Source organism: Trachurus japonicus, chromosome 22, assembly GCF_045865225.1.
Source record: "Trachurus japonicus isolate A0001 chromosome 22, Traja_1.0".
Lineage (NCBI taxonomy): Eukaryota > Metazoa > Chordata > Actinopteri > Carangiformes > Carangidae > Trachurus > Trachurus japonicus.
Window position 1 is genome coordinate 5,633,937 of NC_140928.1, and position 24,580 is coordinate 5,658,516.

Consider the following 24,580-nt stretch of genomic DNA (forward strand, 5'->3'; position numbering starts at 1 on the left):
TTTATTCACAAAATCTTATCATTTAATTTGTCTTGGTTGCCTTTATGTTTAAGTATTTGACTCTTTTTATATTACATTTTGTTAGTTATTATTTTGATACATCATTTTTAGGATAACCACATAATATATTATATAACATATTCCAGAACATGCGCTTCAACTGTTAGCAGCAAAGTCTGGTAGCTCTGAGTTTTTGTTCCGCCTTTGCTCTGTCTTTGTTGTGTTTTTGTATGTTTTTTATCGTATTTTGTCAAGTAGCTGTGGGGAGAGGAGATTCTTCAGTAGAGGAGCTTCTTTTATTGAAAATGGTGCAGGTCTGGAGGACGCCACCCTGTGGCTCCTCTCCCTTCACTGCAGTATGGAGAGATATAAAAGATCTTTATACCTACAGACATCTTAATTCTTCTGCAAATGGTAGATGAGCTGACAAACAAATTAAATTTTCTTTGGGGATTAATTAAGTAATTAGTATTCATAATATTTTATTATAGGAGGAAACATTGCTTTCAATCTATGATCATTTCAAATTAAGTAATAATTAGAATCATCTTTGTCATGCGGTTCATGATTAAATGAACATAAAGACACTTTGCACTGTGTTTTTAATATGTGTAGCTTTTGCTGACAGGTGTTGGTGAATTTCCTGCATAATGTACGTGTAATAAGGGAAAATTTGATACTGAGCGAGCGTTGGTGTTCTCTGAGTTAAACTGTTTCGCACGATAGGAGGAAAGAAGCCTGGATTTTGATCTTAAATGTACATAAGGAAATTATATAATGGAGAAAAATTATAAATAAATGGAAATGATTTATGTTGTGAGATGAACAGAGATGAGTGGATTTAAAAAAGTACAAAACAGACGATCACTGCGGATCAAATATATTTTAATATTTTTTCATTTGTTGATGTAAATTAATAGACATAAATTAAAAGAAAATAACAAAGATAGCCCCAGTGATTTGGGAGAAGTGAGGTGACAGCTTATCTGACTACAGAGCCAAGGGGTCAGAGGTTAAAGGTCATCCGGCGGGGTTATTAGTCGACTGATCACAGCCACAAAGCAGAGACAAAAAATAAATAAAAACACTATGCTCCTCGCTTTTCTTCAACTAGCTGCAGCTCCATCTATACTCCAGTTACCAATTTCCTACATTTCCCAGAATGCATACTTATACACACCCACTATATGTTTCCATGTCAGTATGATTACAGTGTGATTATTCACCTGTGGAGGTAAAGACAATGACGATGACTCTGGATGATTTGACAGATCCGACTGCTGCAATGCATTCTGGTCATTTAGAAGATGTTTCACAGATACAACCTGTCTGTCGTCTGCTGCTTAAATATTTTTGCTATCTACAGGAAAAAGACACATAAACCAGCATCACCTGTGTGTTCTGTGGTTACTTAGTGTTGAATGCGGTACATGTCCTCAGAACAAGCACAGACGAAGGCTGACGAGGTGAAAGTCGCACTTGAACGCAACACAAAAAAAGCCTACAGCTGACCACAACAGCGCCTGCATTAGAGCCAATAACCAGCTGGATTAGTGAGGCTGTGTGTGTTTCCATGTCATAACTGGACTTAGAGCAGTGAAAAGCGTCTGAGCAGGAGGAACAACAAGTCGATGTTGTGTTAGTTATTTTACCAACTACTCCACTGTGAGTTAGAGCTGAGATTTGTTGCACTGTGGAGGTTTGTGTTGCTGAGCTGTGGTGTGGTCTGGTCAGTCTGTGGTGTTTTACCTCTGCAAGGGGCCTCAAATGATAGTCTGTGCGTTCTGTTTTCCACCCACCCACTCAACGATGTGCAAGAACTCACTGACGTACACTAGTAAAATAAAATGTCAGAATATAGACTCGTTATGTTTTATATATTACTTGATGCCTTTAAAGTCCTTGTGTTGTTGGTTTCGTTTCCGTTCACAGTGATGAAAAAACAACAATTCCTCTCATTAGAGAAGCAGCAACCTGAGACTTTTTGGCATTTTTGCTTTAAAAAAAGTCTTAAAATCAAAATAACTGTATATCTTTTTTTAATCTCAGGTCAGTATTTATGAATGAGTCAAATAACAGACATTTATGACAACTGATCCATTTTTCGGGCAGTTTTTAAAGCAAAAACATCAAAACATTTGCCGAGTCTAGTCTTTTAAATGAAAGGATTTGATGTGTTCCTTCAATATGGGTCTGGATTTTGTAACAGTTCTTTTTTGTCACCAGTTTTTGACATTTAATAATCAATAGTTGCAGTCCAGGTATCAGTTTTCTCTCAGTGCGACAGCAAATAACCATATTTCCTGATTCTTTTGAACAGGTGACAGTCGGGCAGAGAGCTCTCATTTGATTGGCCGATTCAAAACACTGGTTTGGACAGAGAAGTCTCAGGTTTGAATGCAGCTGAGGATGAACCATCATCTGTCTAATAGAAACAAAAACACTCCTCAAATACTTAAAATAAAGATGCAGCCATTGTGTTTTTGCACCAGTCTGTGAGATCATGTGAGGTTCAAGAAACACCCAGAGTGACCAAGAGGGAAAAGGAAAAAAAATAAAATAATCATAGCCCTGGTAGTTTAAACATTCATAAAGTATTTTCTATTTACAAGCCTATAGATTTTTTATTTTTTACACAGCTCGTAAACATATTTTAGGAGACAAACAGGAAAAATCCCAAACTTATTCATCAGCTTTTTTCACGCTCCACCCTGCAGCACGGCGTCAACTCGACTCGGCGAGCCGCTGCTGCTCCTGAAGGAGTTAACTGTGGCGTCCCATGAGTCTAATAAATGCTGTTTCAGTGGCTCAGACACACTCGGCCTCTTCAGTAGTCGTTCGATCCTCATTCAAAGGCAGATTCTGGTGGTTGTTTTGAGTTCTCTCACTCTATAAAAACCTCCCTCATCTCCGTCAGTTCAACTCAAATCCAGTCCCTTTTTTGTTTTGTTTTTGTTTTTCCCCCCCTCTACTGCTAGGGCGAGAACGTCAGGATCATCCACCCGATCACGAAGTAGAACAGGAACACCGGGTACACCACCAGCGCCTTGCGGTTGGGAGGCTGGCTGTCGGCGAGGAAGGCCGTGGAGGCGAAGGTGGACCAGCCGAAGGACGCCGCCACCACCACCAGCCGCACGCCGAAGCTGACCGGCCCCGAGGCGGTGATCAGGATGATCCGGCACACGGCCATGGCCACCGTCAGAGGCATGATGCAGTATCCCAGCACACACAGGCTCTGGAAGAAGGAGATGGTGCCGCCCAGCAGCTTGGAGTTGAGGGTGATGATGATGGAGCCGAACCACACGATGACGAAGACCTTTGGATGGGAGAAGAAGATATTTAAACATGTTGTGTGATGAGTGAGAAAAACAAGACGGATCTTTATCTGGTAACATCTTCTAACTCCTCGTGAGGGATCCTGAGACCTGATAATCTCTAGAGTCAAGTGCTCTGCAGGGTTTACCCCAAATCTCCAGGTGGATTTGCCAGGAAAAGCCTCTAACGTAGAAAACCACCTGCTGATCTGATCTCGGGTCATTCCTTTAAATTGCAGCAGCAACTCTCTCAAAACCCCAGAAGGGAATGCAATGCTGCATTATTTCCAAGCTGGAAACCACAACCATGAATTAGGTTAGGTTATGATGTTGTCTACTGCTAACTAGCTTTCTAGTTAAATCCGACATATTTACAGCAAATAATTGTTTTTTTGTATGTTCATGAATATGTGGAGTCCCATCTCAAATAAACCAATAAATAAATAAATAATATTCATATCTTGCTGGAGCAGCAGTCACAGCATTCACAAGGGTAGGACTGTGAATGCTGTGGTTGAATGGTTTAGGTCCAGACCAGAATACATGAATGACATGTTAGTAGAGTATAAACCCGGTAGAGCTCTGAGATCTACTGACTCAGGTCAGATAGTGGAGCACAGAGTTCAAACTAGACATGGTGAAGCAGTATTTAGTTGTTATGCTGCACACAACTGGAACAAACTACCAGCAGAACTGAAATCAGCCCCAACTGTGAGCACTTTTAAATCCAGGTTAAAACATTTCTCTTTTCATGTGCTCTTTTTAATAACTTTAAACGTTATCTATTTTCTTTTATTCTTACTTTCATACTTTTTTATTCTTCTTTGATCCTGCTTTTAACTGTTGTTTTTTTAAAAGGTTGTTTTTATGTTGTTCTTTTCAAATGTTTTGTCTTTATGTAAAGCACATTGAGTTGCCTTGGTATGAAATGCGCTATATAAATAAAGATGCCTTGCCTTGCCGGAGTCAAACATCCACAGCTACAGACTTAGCTGCAATTCCCTGATACAGTTTACAATTTAACAGCAAACAAACCGTTTTGAAATTGTTGTATCCTATTTGATGAGTTGTGTATTTGAGGAGTTTGATGAGGGACAGGGGACCTGTACCATTCACCTCCATTGTGTTCACTGAGCAGCTTGCGTCTCTGCCCCGCGGATCTCCAAAAACATGCACCGATAATTTAAGGTAATGAACCTACTGCTATGACTATGGGGATTTTATGGTGATAGGCAAATTTGCCAAAATGTTGAACTATCCCTTTAAGATGACTGGTAGCCAGGGCCGTTGCATAGGAGAGAAAGGTGATGACACTTATAGGGGCCCACAGCTCAATAGGGCCCAATAAAACCTCCAGTAACCTGACCTTTCTATGACTAACTGTCTGACATTACATGTGTCACTTGACTCCACTTCACTCACACAAAGCCAAGATGCAGATTTGCAGGAATATTCGCCACTGTTATTTGCACGCAACCTCAGCCGCAGACACATTTACCATTCAGTTGCTCTTAGGGACCCTTTAGCAGTCAAGGGGCTTAAAGCAAGTTCTTAGTTCACTTATGCCCTGGGCCGGCTCCGGGTTGAAATAAATAAGAAATATTAAAGCAGAAGTAAGCGATCCGGTCGTTTTGGCTAACTTCTTGTCAGCCGATGGAGTTAGCAGCCCCCGCCCTCGTCATGGATCTACTGGTCCTCGTCCCTACGTCACCACATTCACGCGCATCCCTTGGCTGCACACACAGAGAGGACCGCCCCTTTATGCCGTTCTCTCTCCTCATTGGATAAAGGTTGTAGGATACAAGTAAAGTTTTCTCCTCGGCTTACAGCAGAGCAGAGTGACTGACAGACCCGTGGTTCAGACCAAACACTCTATGTAAGTGATTGCCGTCGGAAGATATAACTATTTAAGACTTATATTAACACATAAATTCCGCTTACTTCTGCTTTAATACATAAGGGGCCCACTTCAGTATTTTTCAGGGGGCCCAGAATTACTAGCAACGGCCCTGCTGGTAGCTACTTGGACTGTGCTAATGCAGAACAACCTGTACCTGAGTAAGCAAACAATGGATGTTTTTATGTTTTTTATAATAACGTCACCTCAGCGAACTGCGGTCCTCCCTGGTCGTCGTGGTCGGCCGCGCCGCCCTGCAGCAGCAGCGCCAGCGCCACGCAGAGCAGCAGCGGGCCCCACAGGTCCCAGTCCCGCAGCAGAGCCGAGCTCCGCTTCGGGTACAGGACGTGGACGAACTTGGTGCCCACCGCCCGCAGGTCCCGCAGGATGGTCTCCTTCACCGGCTCGTCCAGGGTGGAGAACTCATCGTCTCTCCTGGAGGAGCCGACGGGCACGGAGATGTCCCCCTCCACCGGGATGTCCCCCGAGATGGAGACGTCGGACAGCCCGGCGAACGGCTTGCTGGCCTCCTCCGCTGCCGCCATCTTGCCGTAACGTTGCAGAGAAGCGTTTAACGGGGGAACCGTCAGTTGTTCCGGGAGTCCAGGCGACACCGAATCGAATAGTTTATTAACTTATAACAAAACGAATCGGACACTGAAACCACAAATGTCCCTCTGAACCAGTCGGGTCCGGTTAGTTCAGTTGGTCTGACTCCTGACTGCTGCTCTGCTCCACGTCAGCCGAGGATTGTTTACTTCCGCAAGACCATGACGTGACGTCACGTACGCACGTCGCACATCCGTTTGATGCGTTCAGGTACATGTGTTTAACTTGGGAATCTGTCAGATTTCCAAAACTGAACATCGCCAACGAATCTTCTCCTTCTTTTTTGTGTTGTATGCATAGACTGTAAAAAGAAGGTTGTATGGCAGTTTGCTGTCACCGCCGCCTACCGAGCATGAGTTTAGGGCGGGTGAGTAGGCAGTTACAGTTTATAGTCTACCTTTAGAAACACACACACACACACACACACACATAACTTTCCCATGAATTATTATTAATTAATTTCTTATTAAACGTTCCTATTAATCCTGTAGCTATTGTGTTGAAACTCCAACTTCAACTCTACTTATAGGTTTCCTAAATTAAACTTTTACCCTTTCCACTGGCTTCATTGCCAACGACTCTTGCTTCCCTCTGTTTTTATTTTATTTTATTATTTTTGTTTTATTTCTTCACATCTACTTTTACATCGGTAGTATTCAACAGCCAGTAGGACAGTTCATTTTATAAGTGGCCTTAGCCAAACTACAGTCAGCATAATTTGGTTTATATAGCCAGTAGTATATTCCATGGATGTATCACACAGTATCTCTCTCTCTCTCTCTCTCTCTCTCTCTCTCTCTCTCTCTCTCTCTCTCTCTCTCTCTCTCTCTCTCTCTCTCTCTCTCTCTCTTACACACACACACACACACAGGTAAGTATCACACACACACAGGAAGGAACCGCCCGTTTCTGTTTACCTATCTGCAGCCTTTCACTACAGACGTGATGATAAGATAAGGTGGGTAATGAATTTACACTTTACAAATAATATAGCAGCTGTAGTATGTAGGCTAGCTGTAGCTAACTTTACTTGAAAAATATTGTTTGGTACCGGTAACCTGACGTGTTGGTGAGACGAAGCCTTTCACTGTTTTTTCTCTCAGAAAATTGGAGAAGATCCATAAAATTGTGTCTGTTGGTTTCTCTCGGGTTTTATCAACGGCAAGAGACTCACAGACCCATCAGTGTCTCCGTTTTGTATGTTTTTAATGTTATGTCGAGAATTTCTTGTTAATATTTCCACTGCGCAGCTTGTCAAGTTCAACATGGCGACTCAAAACCACAGCCTCTGTGATTACACGCGCAGGCATGCATGCACAGACTGTATGCATTGCACACACACACAGACACCGGAAAACAGAAGAAAAAAATTACTCCCCAAAAAGAAAATAAACGGAATATTACCCAAACAAACAGAAAAAGTATTAGGCTACTCCGAAAAATAGGGGGGAAAAGTTACTAAAAATATTTCCAGTTGAAAGGCCCTAAAAATGTTAGTAAATGGAATATCAACATATTTCCAAAAAATATTGAATCTTGATTCAATATTTTACACTAAACACACGTGTTTAGTGTTTAGTGAAACAATGGGCCTCATTCACCAATATCTTCACAGAACCCACAGAAACTGAGTGAGAAGGTGAAGTGAGAAAGAAAGTTAAAATGCTCAAATGTTGCTCTGATGTTTTGGGGGGATCATATTTGCAAAATGTTTTTTGTTTTTTTCAGCTTGTCAAAACTCAAAGACTCCTGGCTGACTCCTCTTGTTTTCTCTTTAGGAATTGGATCTGTTTGTTGCTGCAATGAGTGAAAGAAAGGAGGATGAGGAGGGGGTCCTTCCTCCTCCAACCATTTTGATTACAGTACATGATGAGAAGCAGGCCACAGCTCAGAGGTGAGCCTGGACCATAGTTTATTTGCTGTGAGATTTCCTCTTTTCACTCGACTTGAACCTCTCACCATTCAACTGTTCTTTCCACCATGCAGGAAAAAACGGAAGAGATTAGCCTCCCCTCCACTCAGCCCTGTGTCTGCGTGGCTAATGAATAATGATCCACCAAATAAAAAACACCGTTCTGCTGATGGGAGGTGATGGACAATTTTTTTTTATATATATATATATATTTACAATATTTGAGTTCAATATATAATGTATTGCACTCAGCTCTGAGTCCGTGAGCAGTGACAAGTAAATGGATCCATCTCTGACATTCAGAGATGGACACTGCTTTGACGATGAAAAAAACAAAAAACATTCATCATTAGTTTTATCATTTACTCACATACTGCAACAGCTGGTGAGATGTATGTTATTTGGTAAGCATTATTGTCTTCCTGTTTTCCACTAGAATCTATTTGGAGACAGAAGATTGGACTGCATCCAGCCCTATGTCCTCTGAGTCCATAAGCAGTGACAAGTCAATGGAGCAACCTCGGAACTTCAAACATACTGATCAAAGGTGAGGATTATGTGAATACATAAAACCTCCATCATTATATTTATCATTTACACATAGTGCAGCAGCTGGTGACAGGATGGCTGAGACATTATTTGGTCTCCACAATTGTCTTCCTCTTTGCCACTAGGGTCCCTTTGGAGAGAGCAGCTTCTCCTGCATGCAGCTCTGGGTCCTCTGTGTCCATGAGGAGTGACAAGTCAAGGGATCCACCTCTGCCATTCCAACATAAATATCCATCTGCTGATCAAAGGTGAGGATTATGTGACTATTAAAACCTCCATCATTACTTTTATCATTCACTCACATACCACAGCAGCTGGTGAGACAGGATGGCTGAGACATTATTTGGTCTCCATGGTTGTCTTCCTCTTTTCCACTAGAATCTATTTGGAGACAGCAGATTCTCCTGCATCCAGCCCTATGTCCTATGAGTCCATGAGCAGTGACAAGTCAATGGATCTACCTCGGAACTTCAAACATGGACACCGCTCTACTGATCAAAGGTGACAACAAGGATTATCTGAATACATAAAACCTCCATCATTATTTTTTTTATCATTTACACATACTGCAGCAGCTGGTGAGACAGGATGGCTGAGACATTATTTGGTCTCCATGGTTGTCTTCCTCTTTTCCACTAGGGTCCCTTTGGAGACAGCAGATTCTCCTTCATCCAGCCCTATGTCCTCTGAGTCCACGAGCAGTGATGATTCAATGTATCTATCTCTGGACCCCAAACATGGCTCTGTTGATAAAAGGTGAGCATTATGTGAGCGTAAAAACCTCCATCTGTAACTTTTATCATTCACACGTACTGCAGCAGCTGGTGACAGGGTGGCTGAGACATAATTTGGTCACCACGATTGTCTTCCTCTTTGCCACTAGAGTCCATTCTCCTGCATCCAGCTCTGTGTCCTCTGTGTCCTCGAGGAGTGACAAGTCAAGGGATCCACCTCTGCCATTCCAACATAAATATCCATCTGCTGATCAAAGGTGAGGATTATGTGAATATTAAAACCTCCATTCACTCACATACCACAGCATCTGGTGAGACAGGATGGCTGAGACATTATTTGGTCTCCATGGTTGTCTTCCTGTTTTCCACTAGAATGTGTTTGGAGACAGCAGATTCTCCTGCATCCAGCCCTATGTCCTATGAGTCCATAAGCAGTGACAAGTCAATGGATCTACCTCGGAACTTCAAACATGGACACCGCTCTACTGATCAAAGGTGACAAGGATTATCTGAATACATAAAACCTCCATCATTTTATTTTTTATCATTTACACATACTGCAGCAGCTGGTGACAGGATGGCTGAGACATCATTTGGTCTCCATGGTTGTCTTCCTCTTTGCCACTAGAGTCCATTCTCCTGCATCCAGCTCTGTGTCCTCTGTGTCCATGAGGAGTGACAAGTCAAGGGATCCACCTCTGCCATTCCAACATAAATATCAATCTGCTGATCGAAGGTGAGGATTATGTGAATATTAAAACCTCCATCATGACTTTTATCATTCACTCACATACCACAGCAGCTGGGGAGATGGATGGCTGAGACATTATTTGGTCTCCATGGTTGTCTTCCTCTTTTCCACTAGGGTCCCTTTGGAAACAGCTGATTCTCCTTCATCCAGTCCTATGTCCTCTGAGTCCATGAGCAGTGATGATTCAATGTATCTATCTCTGGACCCCAAACATGGACACAGCTGTGTTGATAAAAGGTGAGGCTCATGTGAGCGCAAAAACCTCCATCTGTAACTTTTATCATTCACTTCCATACTGCAGCAGCTGGTGACAGGATGGCTGAGACATTATTTGGTCACCACAATTGTCTTCCTCTTTGCCACTAGGGTCCCTTTGGAGAGAGCAGCTTCTCCTGCATCCAGCTGTGTGTCCATGAGGAGTGACAAGTCAAGGGATCCACCTCTGCCATTCCAACATAAATATCAATCTGCTGATCAAAGGTGAGGATTATGTGAATATTAAAACCTCCATCATGACTTTTATCATTCACTCACATACCACAGCAGCTGGTGAGATGGATGGCTGAGACATTATTTGGTCTCCATGGTTGTCTTCCTCTTTTCCACTAGAGTCCCTTCGGAGACAGCAGATACTTCTGCATCCAGCCCTATGTCCTCTGAGTCTTCTGAGTCCATGAGGAGTGACAGGTCAATGAATCCACCTCTGACATTCAAACATGGGCACAGCTCTACTGATGAAAGGTGAGGATTATATGAATAAGAAAACAGATATTAATTGAAATATACATTTCTATTTGCCTGAGCACAAATACATAATTTCAGCTGCACACTGACACAGTCCTACACACTGACACGGTCATACACAGATGGTCAAACACACTGATGGAGCTAAACTGTCCAGTATTACCTTGTGTGTTTGTTTTGTTCAAACTGTGACTAGTACAGAAGTCCAACAACAGAGCATGGCTCTGGTTCAGATCAGTTGGGCTGTTCCTCCTTCTCATGCCCCTTCAGGGTCACCCAGAGACCCCAGGGAAGCTGGCTATTCTGAACTGTTAAAATGTATGAAAACTAGAACAAATTGGAGACCGTGTTTCCGTGGCTGTGAACACTGACATTAAACTGATTTGTCTCATTTCAGTAAAAGTTATTCAGTGCTGAAATGAATTATTACTTTGCATGAAAAATAAAAACAAAGCTTGGATTACAAACTTTTACACATTTGTGTCTTGGTCTCACCCTCAGATGCCAGCACTCACCTGGACAGAGCCCAGAGACCCCACAAACTGTCTGAAGACAACGGATCAGTGACGGAGGTGCAGGAGGACATGATCATCCAGATGTTAAAGGGATATTCCGGCATAAACTTCTCTAGTTGTAGCAACTTTAGCACAGACAGCCAGACAGCAAATCACTGCTGTCTTTGTAGCCACAAGCCAACCGCAATAAAAAAAAAGCCACAAATAATGCTCAGAACAGCACCAAACTTCATCAACAGCACAAACAGCCTCCCAGCACATAATACGAGGCATCAAACACCTGCTAGCTTTGCCTGGTTTCTATTATAAAAAATATGAAAACACTGTCCTTTTAGCTACTTCCTACTAATGTAGAAGCCTTAACAAATATATTTTAACTTTTGCCGTCTGCTGCAATGGTATCCTCAACCGGATGTGACGTATGAGTACTGTATGTGGACAACGCCATAGCAACATTGTGACCTGTTTTGCCGTCCAGTTCGACTCGGACTGTTTGTTTGTTTTTGCCGTTTTTGCCGTGCTCGTCTGGTGAGCGAGACTAGTTTTGTCTTCGTCCATAACGTCTTATAAGCTTCAGCTTTAGGAGTTATGACGTGGGATGCACTTTACAAAAAGGGCCAAAGCAGACTCTATCTGCTTAGGCACTCCTGAAAACCTTTTTTGATACTGTGGTGGCTTCAGTCATTTTTTACTGTGTGGTCAGCTGGGGCAGCAGCATCTCAGTGGCAGACAGGAAGAGACCACCAGGTGGAGGTGGTGGGAGAGAGGAGAATGATGGCCAAGCTGTCTTCCCTCAGGAACAACGACTCCCACCCCCTGAAAAACACCTTGACTGCACTCGAAAGCTCCCATAGCGATAGACTCCTTCACCCCAAGTGTGTGAAGGAGCGGTATCGCAGGTCCTTCCTCCCTGCAGCTGTGAGACTGCACAACAGGCACCGCTCTCGGTAACGCCCCCCCCCCAAAAAACTTGGACTATTGCACGTAGGCTTCTGCACTTTACTGCAATTATTGTTGTGTGATGTTTATATTCCTCTTGTTTTATTCTGTTTTTTCTCTTTTATCCTGTTGCTACTTGTTGCTGCTGCTGCACAAATGTAAATTTCCCCACTGTGGGACAAATAAAGGAATCTTAACTGACTAATGTTTACAAATGATGATTTTATTGTGTAAAGTTTTTAAAGTTCCAAAGCTGCATCTTTGTTCTGTGGGAAGAAACTCAAACTATAGGCATTCATGCAAGTGTGGACATTCGTTTTTGTTTTGTAAAAAAAACAAATAGTATATATATATTCTAAACTTATTGCACTATTTTTTAATGGTGCAATAAGATTGTAGTGTATTTTGGTTTACTGTTACTGTCAAATGGAAAAACAAGCTGTAGTAGCGTATTGAAAATCGAATCGATAATTGTTAATATCAAACTTTTTTTTAATGTAATGTAATAATGTAACGTTTTTTAATCAAATCAAGACCTCAATAATCGTAATCTAATCAAATATATAATCAACTTTTTAATTAGGCTACTACACTGTGTCATTTAGGTTGAATATGTATATGTGTAGCTTGTAGAACAACAACATTGACGTAATTATTATTGTATTAGTTTAAGTAAGTGAAAATATAGTATTTAACTGTCTTTTATTTTTTGATTTTATTTTAATCTATTTCACTTAACCTAAATTGTTATGCTGTCATAATCGTAAATTTATTGTTGATGTTGTAGCGAATGTGAGCTGGAAAAGCTGAAATGTTGTTGTTGTTACAACTTGAAATAAAGATTTAATTAAAAAAAAAAAAAAAAGTGAAAATATAGTCAGTAGCCTGATATCAACAGGAGGTGGCAGCAGATCTGAATAATCCCAGATCAGTTCAGCCGTTCAGACACTAGATGGAGACTTTAACACAGGATTTGTCAGAACAGTTGATTTCCCTATAATGAGATGGATTTGGATGGACACGATTTTACCCCCCCCCCCCAAAAAAAAAAAAACATAAATCTTAACCCTATTTTTTTCTGAAATTACATAAAAGAAAATCAGGACTAAAGACTAAATAAATATTTTCAATATACTGACACTTGTGATTTATTTCCTTCACCTTTGTTTTTACTTTCTTTTGACCTGATGCAACAAGGCAATAAGCAGATCTAATTACTCAGGTGCTTTATAGTTAGTGCATAATAAAAAAGCTTAAATCTTAAAAGTTTATGTGACCTCATTTATTTATGCCCACTTAAGTTTCAGTCCAAACATTAAGTTGATGCCAGTAAACCACAGCTTATTACACATTTTAACCAATCAGAAGAACCCAAGGCTGATTAATGCAGTAATTAATGTCTCTAATTATGGATGACTATTATCCTTAGCAAGGCTAATACAAATATACATTGTTCACAAATTTAGCAGTCATACAAACATATATAAATCAGTTGTGGAACATTTTTAGGGTTAGGGTGCAGCAAATATTTGTTTCTTGTTAAATCTCCTTTAAAGAACCAAACAATCATTCAAAGTTTTATTCCTTATTTCTTATTCCTTTAGAGCTCATCATGCAAAAACTGTTATAACACATGATTATTTGAGCCAGACTGTTGCACACAATGACATCCTACTATATATCACTATGAACATTGGCACTGAAGTGTAATTTGAGTTCACTGCCCTGCAGGACCAAATACTCACATTAGAGCACCAAGTGTGTATTAATCCACTGCTGAAGATAGTCCACTGCCAATGCCCAATTTACTCCTGTTTTAGAAATATTCAAAGTATATGAGTAGAAATATATTTATGACCAGATTTTTTCAGGATTTAGTCTTTTTATGGGATTTGCTGTCAATAGACGTTCTCTGCCCTCACTTATTTGTACAGTGAGTGTGAAATAATAACAAATTTCATTAAAATTTTACACAAAAGGACTCAAATTTGCTTAAAGACAGGCTGGAATGGATTTTATAATTTAGCAAGACGTGTAGGATGATAATGATGATAAAAATGAATAATTAGTTCAAATGTCTCTCATAGTGTTTAATGAAATAGAGGAATGAGAAGAAATGTTGCAGCACCCGTATGTCTGTGTGCATACAGTACATGCCTGAGAGATTATTTTATAATATAATATAATACACACAGAGTCAAACTGATTAAAGTTGAAGTTATAACACACACAATAAGAGGCCAAATGTGTTTTGTTTATGGACCTGTGCTGAGGGGAGAAAGGCTGTGTGTTTTTTTTATTCTTATTTAATCTAGATGACTTGTATGTTCTCGCCTTTATGCACACAAGGCCCAGCTAATCTTGTTCTCCATCGGCCCCTGTGCATAATGAAAAGGGGCTTATCATGATGCTGGCCTCGGGGTGACGTCGACTTTCTCCATTTCCGCCGAGAATAAGGTGAATGCCACTTAAACCACGTGACCGGCGGAAATCTCCCAGGACCCATAGGTGCCATCGCTGGCTGGAATGGGAACAATAACTCAGAGAGAATAAAATGAAGAGTTCAATTGGGAAGCGATTAAAATGAATAGAAGCTTTGACTAGATAAGAGACATACCATTTCCTCATCTATTTAACATTCATTGAATTGAATAATCCGGTCTTATTATCGTAAATAGTCTGCATATTTACCCTGAATATGCTAATTTATGTTTGCTGCAAGCGCTCTGCGACTTAATAATTTTTTCATCAATATATGCATATCTCTGGCTTTCTCCTATAGCTATTTTCTAAAGAGGAGTGGAGAGAGAGAGGGCGAGAGACCTAGAGACTGAGATGAACACGGTTATATAGTGCTCATTGTTTCTGTAACTTTTCTATTCATTTTCTTTTGCTCTTTGCCCAGGGCCAACCCAGTTACATTTCAATCAAAAGATTCATTGTAAAGTCATTATCCCAAACTAGGCCCCAATAATTGGCTGTCATTTTGCATAGTGGTGGCACTCTGGCTTTGGGGCAAATGACTGTGTTCTTATCTTTCACTTTTAAGGAAAAATAATGGACAATTTATCATTAATCTTCTCTGGGAAATAATAACAAGTTAAATGTCATTCTCTGTGTCGCGCCTTACAAATAAAATTGTGTAGCTCTGGGCCTGGACTGATCACTCGCTGACCTATCCTCTTCACTGTGAAGGTAGAGGAGAAGTTTAACACTGGGTGAAGGCAGGTTGGGCCTGAAAACATTAACATTAAGTCCTCGGCATACACGTAAATATACATGTAATATGAGTTGTAACAACATATTGTCCTGTATTCTTATTCTGTTTTCTCTTGTCACTCTTACCGCCGGATAATTGTAAACCTTTTTTTCCCTTCGCAGCTGCATTAATTGATTTTCTTTGGACAGCAAATGAAACCATGAACACAACTCTAACACATTTATTATATAGGCTACATATATTCTAAGATAATATGGAGCAAAAAAAAAAGATATTGCTCCTACAACGAATGTACATTTCTGAACCATCCATTTTAGAGACGTTTTCTCTCAAAATCATAAATGTCCAGTCCACCTCACAGTGATGTTAGAGGAGAAGTCAGAGGATTACAGAGTTAATTTTGATTCATCCATGAGTATCTGTGCAAAATGTCATGACAATCAAATTTAACCTGGCAAATTTTAAACACATAACACCATACAGTATTTAACAACTGAGGCAGCCAAATTGTTCATGCATGCTATGATTTTTTCACACCTGGCATATTGTTTAACAGGCTGGTCACAAGCAAACACAACAATTTTGAACCAATTGAATCCCTTTACAAACAAACACTAAAAACACTTGATAAAAAGAAGAACAGTTATCATCATTGTGGTCCAAAAAGATAACAGCAGCAGGACAAGGGCAACTACCAGAGGAGACTGTGTTGTTCAATACAGGCGCAGCAAGTTTGGACAGTCTTCTCAATTAGAGCCACTCACTATTGGAATAGTTTACCCACTGATTTAAGAGAGACCACAAATTACTTAATTTTTAAACATAAACATACTATTTTTACATACATGCTATTTTGGCAATGTATTTATACAGACTATTGTACTGCACTTTATTGTATTAACTGTTGATGATGTTAACTTTTATCAACCTGCCCCAGGGACAACAGATGAAAATTAGCCACTGTGGCTAACTCTGGCACATTTACATTGATGGTAGAACTGATATGTTGATTGATGTGCACTGTCCCTGTTCAATAAAAGAATAATAATACATAAAAAAAACAATTCATCCAGTATTTATTAAGATATTTCAGTCTGAAACCAAAGTGGTGCAAAAATCTATATAAAACCCCTTTACAGGTATATCATCTGCAGTCATTTGTAGTAAACATACAAGACTGTTGTTCATAAATCATAGTTTATGCATTGAAATAGTGTATGATTAATTTTCTTTTGTTATTAGGAATTATTTTATGTCGTGTGGTAGTTCATAACAAAATAAGATTCATCTTACAATATCAATACAATCAAAGTCCTGTTGTTTCTTTGGACCAAACGCAGTGGGCTTGGTTCAGTGACCCTGCCTGTCACGTCGGCCTCATCAGTAAACAATCTGAGATAAACGACAGAGTGAAAGGTTGACACGAGCAGAGGACGACACTCATTCCCATTCGTTTATGGGATTAGGCTGCTGTGAGAGGGCGAGGGGCTGAATGACTCGTTTGGCATTCAAAGGCAACTGTTGTGGCCCAATGAGAGAGTGTTTGAACAGGGATCAATTATCAATCAGGTCTATATGGGCCTAGGAGGATGAGATTACCAAAGGCTGCAGCGAGTGGTGTTGACAAATAACCTGCGAGATCCTGTCAATGCATGCACACGGACAAACGCCTTTGGCTTTGACACTGGCCACTGTTGAAATTCAGATTAGAGTCCATCTCCGTGGCAGATTAGTGCTGTTTATGTCTGCTCGAGCATCACACGCCATTTCTGTCGTCATTTAAGCAGCATTAAGACCACGACTGGAGCCTGCACGGCCAATTACGTCCTTGTAAGCTCACAGGTTACCTTCACTTTACCAACACATCGCTTTTTAAAAACATATCTCTATATAAAACTGCCCTAAAGGAGAAAGGCAGTAACTTCCAAAAGTGAAGAACTGAGAAAAATGACTGTAAAGTTTTCTAGGTTATTCTTCCCACATATTAATCCTGATCTCTGATTTGACCTTTGACCCTTATTTGGCAGTTACTGCAGTCTTCCTTTGTATAGTTTACCAGAATATACTGGAACAAACCAAAGCAAAAGGCAGTAACTTCTGTTTTATCTTGTAACTGTAGCTTTTAAAAGCAGTATATACTGTTGTTTGCCTTGGTTTCTATAGGCTTTTTTGCAGTTACTCTAATTACGACCCTCTATTTTCTCCGAAATACAACAAATTTTTAAAGAAATTATTTATCCACATGACAAAGGATGTCTTTCCTCGCAGAAAATGATTATAACTCATTTTTGACAAAAAAAAAAAGAAGTTTAATATTATATATGGTTTCTATTTTTTCTTATAATGCCATAAATGCTCTATAGAATAAAAAGAGTAAGCTCATTTGTATAATATGTGTACATGATGGAAAGGACCCAAGCTGATAATCTGAAATCAATTAAAAAACAACCAGATATTGATAGTGAACAAGTTTTATATGAATATGAAAAGATTGTTTCAGCGCTCTAATAATAAACAAGATTAACAGTCATGCAGTAAGACACACAATTTAAAACATTACTGAGCCAGTGTGCAAATGGGAAAGATTTTGTTATGTTATTTGTTCTAAAATCAAATTTTCTCTTTTACATTTTAATTAGTTCACAGGAGTTTGTGTCATTTCGTCTCGTATCTAAAGCCAAAAGATACTGATACAGATCCAAACAAACACAGGAAAAACAAAACTCTAAGGCTGGATTGCACCAACAAGGTTTAATTTAATCTAAGATTAGCTCTAATCAGAGATTAGTAAAACTCAGTTTAAAATGAGTTAATCCATGTTTAAAATTAAGCAGAGCTCTGTTGCACCATTTAAAATTAATCTCAGTTTAGTAAAACTCAGTTTAACTGAATTTAAACTGAATTTAAACTGATTTAAATCAGTAGGGACAAGTGTGTATAAAGGAAACTAATTAAATATGCGAAATGGAGTTTTGTTCGTTGCAGTTTGTAAACAAAACATTCAAGCTGGGCGGGCTCAACTGTGTAGACTAGCCTCCTGCCACTGACAGCAGCAGTCAAGACCGCAGAGGAAACGAAATACAGTCTGGGCCGATACCCGCCGTCACCAACACGGAGCCTCTGCTGGTTTTGTTTTGTTTTTTAAACAGGAGAGCCGAGCTGGGAAGATGGTGTTAGCGGTGGATGCTAACCACTACCACTAGCCGGATTTAGCATCGAGCTAGCTCCCCACAACGGTCCTCATACTTGTTACCAGTCGAGGCTTTAGTTGTCAGTGACGGTCAGGAATCGGTCTGCAGCTCCAGCGCTTCACTCAGACTGTACTTCTTTCTTTTGTCCTCCTGACTGCTGCTGAGAGAGAGAGACGTGCTAGCACTCGTTAGCATCAGAGACAGCTAGTGCAGCTAGCAGCCCTGAGCCTTCTACTCTGCTGCAGTAGCTTCACCTGAGCTCTGTCAGAGAAAACACCGTCTCTCTCCGCCCAGAAACGTCTCTGTGCGCAACAAAACAAAGCAAAAGAGAGAAAATTGAGAGACAGAGCTGCCTGTCTCTCAATTTTCCTCAAGGAACTTCATAATTTTGCTCACTCCAGCTCAAAAATGCAGCCATTGAAAAAATTAAACCTCCTCCACTGTCAGTTTAAAATTAACCCTAGATCACAGTTTAAACTGGAGTTTAAAGTTCTGGTGCAACAGGATTAAAATTAAACTTAGTTTAGAGTAAAAATTAAACTGAGGTTTAAAGGGAGGTTTAAATCTAATCTGTCTTAATTTTGAACTAGGTTTAAAGTTTAGTGCAACAGAATTTAAACTTAAACCATGATTTAATCTGGTTTTAAAGTTAAACCTTGTTGGTGCAATCCAGCCTAAATACTGAAAAGTCGACAGCGTGGAGATCTCTCTTGCTGTAAATAAACACACACATCATCATGCAGCTGGAGGGTCGTGAACTTCACATCTGTTTGTGAATTTCCTCATGAATTCTGGGATGGGACCAAATGCTGCTGTTTGCTGATGCTAATGCCACAAATAAACTTGATGACACTGTGACAATGAACATAAAGAGGGCTCGCTGTTGTGGCTGCATCAATAGCGGTGGTCAGTGTGTCAGTGTGGAGGGCAGGGTGAAGGTCACACACACACACACACACACACACACACACACACACACACACACAGGGCCTCAGAGAGCAAACACACCCTGGTAATCCTGACCTTCTCTTTCTCCTGCAGCAGCCGCCAGTTGACCGTGACGCTGCTTAAGAACCGCCGTGACTCCTCGGGCACGTTTGGACGCCCCTCAAAGTCGAGGGGACGGACGGGACATGACGGAGGACAGAGGACAGACAGGCCTGCAGTGAAGGATCATGGGAAGGGATTTCATAAGGTACATTATACACTGATGTACTGTTGTGTGTTGCATTTAGCAGATATTGTCTTCTCATTGAAAACCAATCTGTGACAATAAAGCACAACCATTGTAGTTTATAATGAGGAACCTCATAATAAACACTGCTGCACATTTCTATTTGAGCTCTTCTTATTCAACTCTTTTATAGTGAATTTGAACATTTCAAATATATTTTGTGATATTTAAAAGCCAGAAATGTGAAAAATAATCATAAAAAAAAGCCCCACACAGCCAGACAGTGAGACATGTAATGCTCACGACTTCCTAGAAATTTCAGGTGATTAGTTTTTGTTGAAATACTCTGACATCCAGTCCAGTTGTATGAATATCAAGAGACATATAAAGCACCTGGCTGTACATCAAACATTAAAGTTTCTTAAAGGGACAATGAGGAGTTTTGGAAAGCAAAGTGTTTTCACAATACATTTCCCATGAGCCTCCACGTGCACGGTGAAATTCTTGGACCGGCGCAAGACGGACAAAAGCGAAAACATTTGCAAAGAATGTTTTCATTAGTCAAGAATGAAAGTCGGAGGTTGGAAGACGATCAGATACCGTCGTAGTTCCGACCATAAACGACGATTCGGCGGCGTTATTCCCATGACCCGCCGGGCAGCGTACGGGAAACCGAAAGTAGGAAATGCTGGGTGAGTCGACCACTAAATAATAATATCAAAAAAAGCTAAAGGCAAAACCATATATTTATCGAAAATGAACCATTAACAAGTGGGTAACGTAGATTCATCCACATTAATATGAGACTCTTTTATAACCAAATACGAACCCCTCGTTGCCCCTTTAAGGTGGCACTTGATGCTTTGTCTGTTCAGGATGTTTGTCTCTACTCATGCTGTTTCTCTAATTCCACACTTCTTCAGTATATTATACAAAACAATCTGCTGCTGTTCCTGAAAAGTAAATTCCTATCCTTTATTATCTGAAGCCACCTTCTAAGATGAAGCTTTTCTGCCCTTTTGTATCTCCCAGGTGAATTTCAGACCAGAAAACCATAACAGACACACAACCAAACCAGATTTCTCCTCACAAGTGTTGCAGACACTTAAAAACAACAGTTGTTCCCTCTTTATGTGAAGTGTTTCTTAACCCCCCCCTCCTCCTCTTCTCCAGACATTTATCTCAGACACACACTCGTGGTCGTCCTCGGTCACGTCGCTCCTCTGCCCTCATGACCTGCAGGGGGTCAACGAGAGCAGCTTTACAAATCCTGACTTCATAAAAAAAACACTGGGAGAAGGTCCTCATGGGAATTAACCCTACCCAGGCAACCCCAAACAGTAAATTACAGGGGGCTTACATGATTTCTGCGTTCCCCGGGGACATCAAACAGTCACCCTGCTCGCTCCACTTTAGATCTGCTTCTCTCTTTTGTTCCACTGTATTAGTTCAATCCCTTAAAGACTGCAGGGAGGCTGCTCGCTCTCCACCAGTTTTCCTTCTCACTCTGTTTATTAAGCTGTTTTTTTTTAAATGTCATCTTCATGCAAGTCTCTCATGACTGTGGTACAAGGCCTTAAGTTCTCATGAAGGTTGAGAAACATACATTTAAACGGCAAAAAACAACCCACAATAAATCCAGAATTAATCCAGAATAACTGCAAATGCAATGAAAGAAAAAAATATTTTTCCTATACACCAAACACACTGATAGAAGTTAAACTATGTGCAAATTACAGACCTCAGCTGTTATTGCAATGGACTTCCTGTGTGAGAGCCTTACCTGTATCTGTGTTGCATTCTGGGCTATTGAAGCTGCTACTGATACGAGTCTATGATGCAGAATATGGAGTCTAGACACAAAACATGTGACCTCATAATGTTGAATTTGATCCTGTTATGCACAAGACTTTAAAAAGAAAAAAACAGCTAACCTGTAGCTGTGGCAGTTTAGGTGTGGATGAATATGATTTTTTGAAAGACAGAACCAAAATTACTCCAAAAACTCCAAGAATATTTGTCTTATTTCTTGTCAAAATGTCTAATTTCTAGTCAAAACTCATCCCTTTCCACTTAAAATAAGACTCATCACCTAAAAATTAACTACTTATTTCAACTGAAAATATGCTTGAAAGAAGGAAAAAGTGTCTAAAAACAAGCTGCTTTTTATGTGATGAGTCTTATTTTAAGTATAATGAGATTTGTTTTGACTAGAAATTACATTTTGACTAGAAATAAGACAAATATTCTTGGTAAGATATTTGAGTTTTTGCAGCATAAGATCTAAAAAGTCTCGGTGCATCTTGAAGCCATGAATACGTGGGGCTGTGGGAGCTGCTTTCTCGCCGCTGACCGGCTCGTATTGACTCCGTGGGACAATAGACTCGTATGTCTGAGTGTTTTTTTCTCAGCTCTTCATTGGGAGGAGGCCCCCGCTGGGAGCAGATTAGCCTCTTCATGGGGGATGTGACGCCCAGAGAGGAAGTATCAGAGGAGGACAAACACAAGGACAAATCATCTGGCCGTCACTTAATATTCAGCACAGACAGGCAGACAGCAGGAGAGGGCTTCCTCTGAGCTGCAGGCTGAGACGTCCACGTCTTCTCCTCTTTGTTTTGATCTCTGTTTGCTGCCACTCAGACGACTGGAACGTATTAAGCAGCATCTCATGTTGATACCTTTTGTTTAGAAATCGCTCTATGTGAAATATATAATCAGTTTTTCAGGGCTGATACGTTACAGCAAGAAAATCTTTTTTCTCATTTAATACCAGAGAAAGAGGAGTAGACACCACAAGACAATTATTTTTTTTAAAAAGAAGCTATAATTAGTATAAAGAAATGATTTAATTCTAAACTCTACTGTCATTTTCTAAACCTTTTAATCTCCTGACCAAAACATAATGAAGCAGTGACAGCAAAGACACATTTTAATATATTTATATGTGAGATTTGACCTGATATCAGTCTGAGAGATTTATCCATAAGAAACCTGCCAATAGCCTACTTACCCCATATTTTATATGGTATAGTTGCTGTATACTGCTTTATTTCACTTGACATCTATATCATGTAAGATTACAATGAGATAAATGAAGATAAAATGACCCACACTACAATCTGGTGCAAGATAACACACTCTATTGAACATTTAGATAAGATACCGCAAGGAAAAAAGGAACAATATAACTTTTAAACATCTTATTTGAAATAATTCAATACAATGATGCAGTAAGTGTAAGAAAATGTGGATGTTTGACCTCCACCATGCACTCTGCCTCTCTGAGCTCACCACCAACAGATGGCGTCAAACACAAAGTTATTTAGACTGGACATGATGATAGATCCCCACCTGATACTGATCTGTATCTGCATTAGAAATATTAACTTTATTCATAGTATCACCGTGTTTGAAACTTTTGGGATAAAACTCAGCCTTTAAATCTGCTTTAATATTTGTATTTAAAGGTATAGCCTACTAATTATGTCGTCAAGGCAGGTAGCCAAAACGTCACGTGCATTATTCTTCCCTATAAGTCCTCCTCCTTGCTGGGTGATTGACAGCTGCCGGGGTCAGTCCGCGGCTCTTTCCCACATGGCCCTCAGCTGCAGTTTAGCAGATAATTAAAATATAAATCGGACAAAGAAGCTCTAAGTCTGTGGTTAAGCGTTACAAAGAGCGAGCCCACATCCCCAGAGCTGGTAAACCAACACCGCATTATTGAGCCCGCAAAGAAAAACACGCCGCTCTCCGCCAGCTGTTCACCACAAGTGTCGCGCCGTGTTCGCGGCCCAAACGTCCACAGGCCGCGGGAGACGCGCTGCGTTCAAGCGCTGTCGGACATATTGGCATCGTAATGAATTAGACTTTTAACATGACTTAGGTTATACCTACTTACAAAAGTGTTTCAGTGTATATTACAGAATATAACACTTGTGCAATATCACTATATGTTAAATTATTCACAAGTCACATATACTGCTATACAACCTGAATGCAACAGGAAAGTGAGCACCTGCAAGTCTGACTGCACCTGTGATTTCCAATTAAGGCTGATAGCTATATGAACAATATTATAATAACAGAAACTCAGTCAAAGCAACATCTTTGGTCTGTGTTGTGTTTAATGTCCAACGTATTGAGAAAGTGCCAAACCAAACTGTAGAAGACAGGTAGTGTCATCTGTACTGAGGAGGATCCAAACTGTCATTAGAAATAAAGGTGGCTGCAGAAATGTTTAACAAAATTAAGGAATTAATGATATATTGGTTTTTGTAGCTTATGATGAAAAAATTAAAGTTACAGGCAAGAAATCAAACCTCTCTGCACTTCTTGCATCCAAACAAGCTGTGAAAGAAGTTTCATAGAATAACAGTAGGCCTACAGTAGCTACACAAATGAAAAATAAAAGTATCCACAGTTGTTCTGCAGATACCTCAAGTCCCCCTGTGACTGATTGAATTATTATTACATATGACATTATCTATTAATTAGATAATTGGATTGTTACTGTTGGAGGTGAACCACAAGATGAATGCATGTGATGATTAATGACGTGACTGACTGCACCTGAACGCAGCAGCAGCAGAAAGGTGGTGGAGGTGGGGTGTGCTGCTGCTGTGTGGGCTACATGGCTTTTGGCACTGAATTAATTTCCTGTGCTGTTTAAGGAGGATAACGCTCATGTAACTGTCACACAATGAAACACACAGGGCCGATCTGCATTTCACTATTTAAATCAACTCCAGCAGCGTCTGACTGTGCAGCAAATACCTACAGAAAACACAGTGCACATGAACCTTCAGAGGATTAGATGGAAACCGTCGCTATGCAGGAAACACCAGAAAAAGCTGCTTTTGCTTCTGACCTGAAATCGTTGCTGAACTGAAGCTTTTTCTCCAGGAGCCGGATAAAAACTCATTATGAACCTCATCTCCAGCAGACACCTGATCTCCTCCACACAGTCTAAATATTTGGATCCACATAAATCCCAGTATCACCAGTATTCACCGGCCAGTAACAGCTGCTGCT

General features: G+C 40.3%; 2 protein-coding genes across 2 annotated transcripts; one reads left to right on the top strand and one right to left on the bottom strand.

Annotated features, from left to right (window-relative positions):
- Positions 1 to 2,965: 2,965 nt before the first annotated feature.
- Positions 2,966 to 6,056, bottom strand: yipf6 (Yip1 domain family, member 6). Its single transcript, XM_085767441.1, has 2 exons — positions 5,418 to 6,056; positions 2,966 to 3,316 (listed from the first exon to the last, which is right to left on the bottom strand). The coding sequence occupies exons 1-2, from the start codon at positions 5,754 to 5,756 to the stop codon at positions 2,975 to 2,977; spliced, it is 681 nt and encodes a 226-aa protein (XP_085623567.1). The 5' UTR covers positions 5,757 to 6,056; the 3' UTR covers positions 2,966 to 2,974.
- Positions 6,057 to 8,397: 2,341 nt separating this feature from the next.
- On the top strand, positions 8,398 to 11,060 carry LOC146963321 (uncharacterized). The gene is made up of 10 exons (XM_085767999.1): positions 8,398 to 8,529; positions 8,660 to 8,782; positions 8,921 to 9,037; positions 9,165 to 9,272; positions 9,388 to 9,510; positions 9,644 to 9,751; positions 9,881 to 10,003; positions 10,133 to 10,246; positions 10,376 to 10,507; positions 11,012 to 11,060. Exons 1-10 carry the CDS (start codon positions 8,462 to 8,464, stop codon positions 11,058 to 11,060), a joined length of 1,065 nt encoding a protein of 354 aa, XP_085624125.1. The 5' UTR covers positions 8,398 to 8,461.
- Positions 11,061 to 24,580: the final 13,520 nt, after the last annotated feature.

What these genes read in the sequence shown, in the direction of transcription:
- yipf6 (XM_085767441.1), bottom strand. Translation starts at nt 5,756, where the DNA reads ATGGCGGCAGCGGAGGAGGCCAGCAAGCCGTTCGCCGGGCTGTCCGAC. An exon ending in GAGGACCGCAGTTCGCTGAG is followed by an intron (nt 3,317 to 5,417) that starts GTGACGTTATTA and finishes TCCCATCCAAAG; the next exon opens with GTCTTCGTCATCGTGTGGTT.
- LOC146963321 (XM_085767999.1), top strand. Translation starts at nt 8,462, where the DNA reads ATGAGGAGTGACAAGTCAAGGGATCCACCTCTGCCATTCCAACATAAA. An exon ending in TATCCATCTGCTGATCAAAG is followed by an intron (nt 8,530 to 8,659) that starts GTGAGGATTATG and finishes CTTTTCCACTAG; the next exon opens with AATCTATTTGGAGACAGCAG. An exon ending in CACCGCTCTACTGATCAAAG is followed by an intron (nt 8,783 to 8,920) that starts GTGACAACAAGG and finishes CTTTTCCACTAG; the next exon opens with GGTCCCTTTGGAGACAGCAG.